Here is a 9015-nt window from a genome sequence, read left to right as displayed (position 1 = left end):
TCCCCTCCTCCCGCTCCCTCCACCGTCTGTTCTGGATAGAAGGTAGCCTACTGTAGTACTGTCTGCATGTCATACAATACTACTGTGTTCAGCGTCCAATAGACTGGATTTCGCCTGTGTGCTGAGCTTAGAGTTTGTGCCCCATCTCAACCGAACTCCGCAGCTTAGATCAAACAAATTAGTGAACTCGCGTGTACCTCGGAGGGCTCACGGATTGCCATGGATATCTTACATGTCCGCATTTTCAGCCTGTCCATTGTTCTGGATCTTCCCTCACTTCTCATGATGTGCATCAGTCCGTCTGCGCTCGTCAGCAGCAACACGGACCCTGAATCACTCAATCCGGCACTTCCGCATCCCCCATCCGCATCCAGATGGAGTGCGAATGAGGGAGGTAACAATATGAGCAGCAGCACCCCTGCTTCTCATATGGATACCACCCTCCCAGTCCAATACAGGCCGCAAGAATGCATCCAGTAAGAGTTCCGACCCTCGGAAATATATTATACCATGACATTTGAATTTATATGCGTAGCTACGGCCGGCGGACACGAGTGCGAGCGACGCGGCCTCCGAGAGTGCCTGTCAATAGCCGTGATATACAAATCAAGGGAACATCCGTCAATGCAACCCATCCGCGTTGCTCAAGATATCCATCAGATTATTGCAGGAGTGAGGCGGGGTGTGCGAGCGCGGCGGCCAATTTCGCGCGCGATCGGCGTCGTGGTGGAGGAGAGACAAGCGCGAGTGGGCGCGGCGAACAAGAATCGCGGATTCCTAGAAGCAAGCGCCCGCGCAAGGCAAGCTCTTAGGCTTCCCGCGGCTTTCGGGCCGCTACCCGCTCGCCCAAACTGTAGTAGCGATTCTCCGCACCCGAAAATTACACTGTCAGCATAGCCTACGACGGTAAGGACGTGTATAAACGAGTCCGATGTTGCGATTTGCAACGCAGAGGGAAATTCCGCCCCAAAGTTCAAATCTGTGGGCCAAGATAGCTAGCAATAGCCGACGAGAGCGAGCGCCGCGGTCTCCGGGACTGTTTGGCGAAACCAGTCCGAAATGGACGAATACACCTTCAATGTAGACCGTCGGATAAGAGTGGAATACAAATGAATTTTGTGTTTGATTACAGCGGAGCGAGCGAGCCCAGGAAATATTTTATGTACAGCCCAGGTCGTATGAGCGCGAGGAGCGCAGCAAACGAGATTCGAGAATCAAGCGCCCGCGCGAGCCAGGCAAGTTCCCGGTTTGGCAGCTTGCCCTTGCTCTCTCTCCGCCACCACCACCGCTTCTTTCGTCCGCCCACCAAGTCCGTCGCAGCGACACCTTCAGCAATGAGAGAAAACAGTTTTGAGATGTAATAGTGCCGTATATGCGTCTAAGGTACCACCAAAATCTACGCGACGTCTACATCCCCAACTCCGGCCACACAAGCGGCAGACGTGCAAGCCTGAGCAGCACAAGCTGCATGTCCGTCAGCTCGGCGACCCCGCCCTCCAGCTCCGCCATCGCCTCTGCCTCGTCCGTCACCGTCTCGGCCGACGTTGGCCCGTCCCGGGGGTGCCTCGGCGGTAAGTTGTTCGGGTTCGACTTCGGGCGCCGGCGTTGCTTACCCAAATCGCTGCGATAGCGCTTCGGCGGAATGCCGCGGTGAAGAAGAGCCGGGGCGACCAAGAGGGGATCCCTCCTCGCCGCGTCGAGCTCGGCTGGATCCGTGATCGGGACGAAGCGCATCGCGCCGCTCTTCCAGAGCTCGAGGAGGCGCAAGATGCGCTCCTTGCCCGTGATGCGACTGAGGTTGTCGAAGACGATGTCGTCGGGCCAGCCCAGGAGCTTCACGTGGTACCGCAGGACCACGCCCGTGCAGTAACGCTTGATAGCATACGCCATCTTCGCGCCTGGGACACCCGCGACGTCCGCTGGGGGGGCGCCAACTCAGTTCGGGCATGCACACAAACAAGTATGTGTTACTCACATATTCCATCGCTCAGCAGACCCCTGAGCTCCCCCCGCAACTTGATCTCCATCCGAGCATAGTCGGCGCGGAGGGTATCGCCATGTGCGCGCTGTCCGGCCATCGTGGTCGAGGGAGGTATAGAGCTATAGCAGTATGAGACGAGACGGGCGGCCGAACAAGGACGTGAGGTACGTACTGTGGGCTGCACGCGCGCGAGGAGAGTGGAGCTGACTGTTGAGGTGACAGGGCAAGGATCGACTGGCACCTGGGGTACAAGTATCCTCCGAAAGCGAGGGGAGCCGGACGATCGCCACGCGAGATCGGGGCAGCCGCCCTCCTACGATCCTTCTCAACTGCGCGTTGTGCGCGCCTCTCGAAGCGGCCATTGAACGCGTTCTGAAACGCGCGGCGAGCCGCGGTCGTCTCCCGTCACGGTGAGCCGTTTCGGTTGCATACCGTCATGTTGGACCTCGGCTGATCAAGTCCGTTGCGAACGGCGGGCCTCAGGAGCGCACCGCCTCCCGTCATCATCGACAATGTCGCCGTATTCAGATGCGGCCGCGTCGTCTTGGACATGTCGCCTTTTTGCGGGAGGTGTTCCGAGTCTCTTGCACACAATGCCCACCCTTACATCCCGCGCCCCGGACGATCGGTCAAGTGGATATCAGATCGCGTTTTCGGACAGTGCTGACAAGCCTCCGTAGATCAAATTATCGCCCTTCGTGCAAGTTCTTAGCATTCCCAGCCGCGCCTCCGCTCAGAAGGGCTCGGCGCGCTCCTAGCATTGATGGGATCGACACTTACTCCGTCATTTGCGTACAGTGTCATGGTGAGTATCAGGGTCGTCCCTGCATCGTCCCAGACCGTTTCTGACACCTTAAGCTCCCAGAGTTACTTCTACAACGTGCGGTACATTGAGCTGGTTCTCCGAAATGTAAAGGGCGATGCATGCCGACCAGGGGCATAGGCCGCGCGAAATGGCACGTGCGGACAGTTCCGTGCCGCGTTGTCGCGCGTTGTTGCCAGTCTCGCGTTCGTAGCACCCGGTTCGGTTCTGTGAATATTGCAAGCATGCATCTCGGGTGTCCCTCGTGACTGACACGACGCAGTCGATCGGACGGGTGCATTCTTGGACGGCTCCGCCCGGCGTTACCGGACATTTCAAGCCAAGTCCGCACTTCAAGATCGCGGACCCACGTACCTAACAGACTACAATCGAGATACTCGAAGCCCCGCTTGCCTAGCATCACTACGATACGCCAGGGGCTGTTAACCGCCGTTGTGGTATCCTCCACTGCGCCGCGTATTTGACACTGCCTTCGTAAGTCTCGCGTTTTGACAATAAGTGTTCGCAACCCGATGCTAAATTGATCAGCATTACATAGGTGCTTGTTCGCTCGCGGGCAGCTTTTTCTCGGGCGCGGCGGACTGTCCTCGCCGCAAACTATGCGATGGCCTCGTCACGCTGCGCACCCCTGGTGCTCCCAAGACGAGGCCCGCGGACGGCGGCCTTCCACAACGCATGCATCATTTGTAGCCGCTGTTACAGGCCGATATAGCGGCGTGGATATATATCGAAGAATCCGTGTCCGCGCGCGGGGTTCTGATCTCTGATTCGTCTAGATCGGCTGTTGTTTATCTGTCGTCGTGTTGCCCACTTCGGAGGTGCGTGCAGCCGCGGCGTCTCGTCCCTCCTTCGCTAACACACATAGTTCAATATTCAGAGTCAGACTTCTCCGCTGATTGGGCCGACTCGACCGCACACAACTAAGTTGATGAGCCGCGGCGCTCCTAATCGCTTATTTGACTGCCTGGGCCCCGAACGTACGTACGTCGCGATCGCGATCGAACTCGGACGAATTTTTGTCCGAGGTCTGTTGTCTGTTATACGTGGCGAGTGGATTCTCTACTACGCTAAAGTGGCCTTTTCACTGATCCGTTTGCTATAGTCGTGCAGTATGAAGCTATCTCCGCCGCCCGCGCTCGTATCGCGCCGTCGATTTCCTGCGCGGCCAGCTCAAGAGTGCAACGTGTATGGCGAGATCCGAGTGCGCTAGCGGCAGAGCCGTGACATTTGTGACTCTTCGGTCGGCGCAGAGCAGAGGCGCCGCATCGAGTCTACACTCGGGAGAAGTCTCAGGTGTCTTCCGTATATTGTGAATGTTCCGCCGGACATCGGCCTATTCGTCGCCGCCCAGGGCCTTGCTATCACTGTCCCCCCCGCGCCGTACGTCCGCATGAAGGAGATCGCCGAGGGCGCGGCAGATGCATCTCCGTCATAGTGGTACGAGAGGGTGCGCCCGCGTTCATCTCCGAAGTATCTGACCTGCGCGCGCACGCAGGGCACTGGACTCGTCTCCTATGAGGCCCGCCGCCACCCATCTCACCCCGAAGCGGCACTAGCCATATTTCCACGCACACCGGCGGCGCGAGCTCGCCGCTCATGTCCCACTAAACAACAGGATACTACCGAACTTGCGCCCACAGAGTCACAGAACACGATACATCGCCATCAAGATCTCCGAGCGAGCCTAGACTCATTAGATCAAGTCGGAGGCGTTGTCAAGGACTCAACATCGCGGATCGCGAGATCGTGGGCTACCGTAAGACGATCGTGCGTATGTGCTGCTGTTGAATCTTGCCATTCTTTCGCTAACTAGCACGTTTCATCTGTTAGCATCCCGGTATGTCCACTGATTGCGTGGCCGGGGCTCAGGCTGGACTCCCGAATGCTCCCTCGCTAGCACTCGTCCGCGTCAACGGGCGGCGGCCGACGCCGGTGTACCTTGCACCGTATTGACGGCGCAGTCACGGGTCATATTTTTTGTGGTTGTGTCCAGCATCTGGGTCTCGGCGCTGACTCGCTTCACATGGGTTTCCATGCAGCTGTTCACAGGTACGTGAAGGAAGCGCGGTCTAGCTACCCAGCAGCTGGTGAATGGCTTGCACGATCGGCCCGCGTCCCAGGCGGGCGATTTTGCCTCAATTAGAGGTGCTATTTCCTGCTGGAAGTTGCGATGAAGCACGCGCGCTGACTTGTGGTGTCGACAGCGACGCACGCGGCTGTGTCATCGCCATTTGCTAACCCCAGAACGCACAAACACGGCGACAACTGCGTCGTACGTCGTCTGATTCAGGGCGGACAATAACGTTATTGACCGGCATACAGGTTTCCCCTGGGCACACGCGACAGCGCGTAGTACACGAGTAGCAATATCGTCTGATAACAGCGGCAACTCTACGCCTTCGAAACTCCCGTTGGATGGTGGTGCACGACGCTCACAATTAGAACACCTTCGCAAGACGTCGCCCCACGCCCAGCGACGCGCCTTCTTGTCTGTCTCTACCCCTTCGTGAGTTCGTGCATTCTCAAGAGTACTATCGCTCAGAAGTGCGGGTCCCTGATGTGTGGGACAGCAAGCAGGGTCCGCCCCGCCTTTCAGTTGTTTTCTAACAGACTTCCGCCACTGCACGGCGTCGAGACGTGCATCAAACCGCAGGCAGCGTGTCCTCTACGGCCGTGAAACAGGGACCAACGCGGAGACGACCGGACGTACACAAGTGAGCGGATCTTCCGTCATTGGGAGGCCGCTCTCCTGGGGTTCCGACCGAATGGTCGTGCTTGCGACGCGACGGAAATGGTGACGTTCCTGCATCGGCTCGGAGTTTGCGTGGCTCGTATACTAGTTACAATATATCTCTTATTCCTCCGTTCGACAACGAGGCTCCGGACTGAATAGCTCCGCTGGTGCGAGCATGAGGCATGCGCGGGGATCGGACGCGCGGGCAGCGACTTGCGCCCGCGAGCAGTTGTCTCGAGTGACACGGTTGGTTTCCTTCTGAAACAGGAGCAGAGACCCGCGAAATGCCACACCGCAGCTCGCGAGATCGTCAAGATGTGCGCGCACAACCTAGAAGACCAATCGTTTCTTCTGGCAACCGGTAATCCGTCGGGAGTTGTTTATTCGCGCTCGCAATCGCTGTTCGTGTTCCCACACGAGGAGAATCAGGCATAACGACTCGGAAATATATTGAAGCTGATTCTATGACAGGATGGTATGGACTCGGGCGCGCCGCGCCCTTGTAGACAAGAGCCTCACGAAGCTAAACCACACGTTCCAGACAAACGTAGGATTTGCAAGGAGCGGCAAGCATGAGCGGGGGCAGTCTTGAGGTCTGTACACGATGAAACCAGACGCTTCGACGGGTATTTCATACGATCCCCACGCCTGTCACAGGGATAGTAAGCTTGAGACAACGGCGTGCGCGACGGACGCGGGATTTACGCACCTCGCACCCGAACGAAGACGCTCCTGGATTGCAGGGACGCGCCGATTTCATCTTACGAAACGAGCTGGAGGCCGCATCATGACGACGCCGCGGCGCATGCGAGCGTCGCGGGGGCTGTTGCATTGAGCATGGGGCCCGGGGCTTGGCGGGGCATGTGGACGCGCGGGCGTTAGGCGTCGTCGAATGCGGATGTTGCCGTCGCAAGTCTGTGACTTGATCCTGCACGCAGGAATCGGCATCCGCGGCGCGCGCAAGTAGACAGGGACTCGTACCGTCATCTACAGGCGTGTGCACGAGTAGGTATAGCGTGCACAAGAGACCGAGGGCTGGAGCCCGCCGAGGAGAGATGTCTGACAGGTTCATCATCAGGGCGTGAGCGAGCACGACGGCACCATGTTTGACGGAACGTACCTGCTGGAGGGCTCTCGAGACGTGCACGACGTCTCGAGAAGACACTCCTGCGCGCGTACGAGAGCTCCAGAGTGGTGTATTACAGACAGGAGCTCGCGAAACGTGTCCAACGGCGCTGGACGCAGCCTAGAAACATTATCGAACGTGCATATCGACGCTGCAAGTTTGCGCGGTAGGGTACGAGTTTGTCGCGAGGCCCCGTAGCTTGGAACGAGCACCGCGGTCCGCGAGCGCGTGCATGGGAATCGGCAGCGAGTATGAGTAATCGAAGGCCCGCACTCGCAGAGGAGAAGCTCCTGGAGAGTTTACTACAAGCGTGTCAACAAGCGCTACCATGCTACTGTGTCTGACTGGACGTACCTGCTGGAGGGCGTTGAGACCACATCGCGGACGTGCGAGCGAGTCTGCTCGGCGGATACGAAGTCGAGCTCGTCGTGTTCGCGAACGCGACGGCTGGCGTTTGCGAGAGCATGCGACCTTGTGCTGATGCGGAAAGCACGCCGTGCTCGCCTCGCGTGGTCGTGTTGTGAGCCCTCGTCCGCCGTACTTGTCGAGTGAGTCTCCGGGTCGCCATGCCTAATCGCAGAATCTCTTGACCACGAGATACACACTTCCATGGGCGTAGCGCGAAGAAGTAGTGCTGGCCGAGGTCGCAACTACTCCGAGTACTGAGTCTAGCTGATCGTGGTGCGCAGGAAATCAGAGGGATTCGGGCAAGCTAGCCTGAGTGCGTACCTCGCAGCGTGTACTAAGTAGACGTGCAAGGACGCGGCGGCGACGAGTCGAGCCTCGTGTCTTCTCCCGCATCACGAGCACACTTTCCAGGAGCGAATGAAGAACTCGGGTTTGAGCTCGCAGTATTCATGCAACTGCACTACCGGTGAGTATTCAGCCGGTCGTTTACGGGAGCATCTCCCATGTTCTCAGAGCACATACAAGACGTCAGGGACGCAATACACAGTGCTCACACCTACAGCAGAACCACATCAGCAATCCAACCTGAGCTTGAAGAGGATCACGCGTACCTCTTCCATGCGAATACACGCTGTCCGACACAAGTCATCTCCCCGCCTCCCCGTTCCCGACGAGCTTTTGCACAGCGTATGGCACGCCCCCGGATGCATCGTCTAGTGCACGACGTGCATTCCACGCCTCGGCCCACGAGACGGCAGGAATACTGCTCCCGGTCCCGCCTGAACGTCGCGCGCGGCTGCAGATGGATCGTTCATGGCCTTGTCGTGAACGGGGCTCCCAGGCTCCGTCGTGGGCGTTCTCCGCGGCGTGCCATGCGCGGACGATTCGGGCAGGGCGTGCGCGGGCGCAGGGTGCGCTCCGTCGGTGGGATGGGATGGTCTATTTGCCTCGTGAGCGGGATGGGGAGGCCCTGCATCGCGTGCCCACGGCGAGTGTGCGCGCTGTCCGCAGAACTCTCCGTACAGCGTGCCCCGCGTCCGTGTGCAGCTCCGCGCGCATGCGCACAACGTCGTCAGCGTTCTTCGAATATCGAGCGGCGGGCGTCGTGCCCGGCCTCTCTTGCATTCCCCGTGGCGTCCGAGTCGGCGAGCGTGCGTTCGCGTCGACGTGCGCTCGTCTTCTGGGCCAGCTCGTTAGCAGCAGGATGTGTGTCCCAGACACAGACACGGCGAAGGGTCCTCGAGATGATACATGCAGAACGCGTCGGGGACGTCGACGGCGCCGCCGCCGGAATCTATTCTGTGAGCGTACATGGAAACAGCGGACTACGAGACACATCCCCACCGTGCCGGCTGCAGCAGGACGGCGGCGGGAAGGGTCAGAGCACGAACAGCCCCGCGCTCGATATGTGGGGGCGTCGTCGAACGTGCCCCGCCACGTCCAGACACGTCCGCTCCTCTCGCACTTTCCCCCGGGGTGCAGCAACCTGCGCCCCTCGCCTCGCCTCGCCTCGCCAGCCGTCCCGCGCGTCCCCGCGCGCCGCGCGCCGCGCCGGATCTGGCGACAAAGTCCGCGCAGACACGGTGCGCCGACCCTGCGGACGCGGATCGGAGATGCGCCCTGGCACCCTGTACGGTACAGGCACGGCGTGCGTGGCGGGCGCTCATCTCCGCGTACGCGGGCGGGCGGGCGGACGGGTTGCGAGGGCGCGGAGGGGAGGGGCGAAGTGGGGGAGGGTGCACGTAGTACGTGCGTGTGTCCGGCCGGGAGCGAGAGCCTGCCCGGAAGTGGGGCGGTATAAGAGGGTGGGTGGGGTGGGGATGGGGTGTCGGTGTCCGCTCGTGCTTGCCCTGTGCTCGGTTTCTTGTCCTCTGTGCTCGCTGCTCGTTGCGAGCTGCTCGCCGTGGCCGTGGCCAGGTGAGTTTGTCCGTGCTGGCCGTGTC

General features: G+C 59.6%; 1 protein-coding gene across 1 annotated transcript; it reads right to left on the bottom strand.

Moving 5' to 3' along the window:
- Positions 1 to 1407: 1407 nt before the first annotated feature.
- Positions 1408 to 2078, bottom strand: TRAVEDRAFT_49590 (uncharacterized protein; the record flags this gene model as incomplete). Its single annotated transcript, XM_008042095.1, has 2 exons — positions 1408 to 1919; positions 1976 to 2078. The coding sequence occupies 2 exons, from the start codon at positions 2076 to 2078 to the stop codon at positions 1408 to 1410; spliced, it is 615 nt and encodes a 204-aa protein (XP_008040286.1).
- Positions 2079 to 9015: the final 6937 nt, after the last annotated feature.

Source organism: Trametes versicolor (genome assembly GCF_000271585.1).
Source record: "Trametes versicolor FP-101664 SS1 unplaced genomic scaffold TRAVEscaffold_8, whole genome shotgun sequence".
Taxonomy (NCBI): Eukaryota; Fungi; Basidiomycota; class Agaricomycetes; order Polyporales; family Polyporaceae; genus Trametes; species Trametes versicolor.
This window is presented reverse-complemented; position numbering and strand designations above follow the sequence as displayed.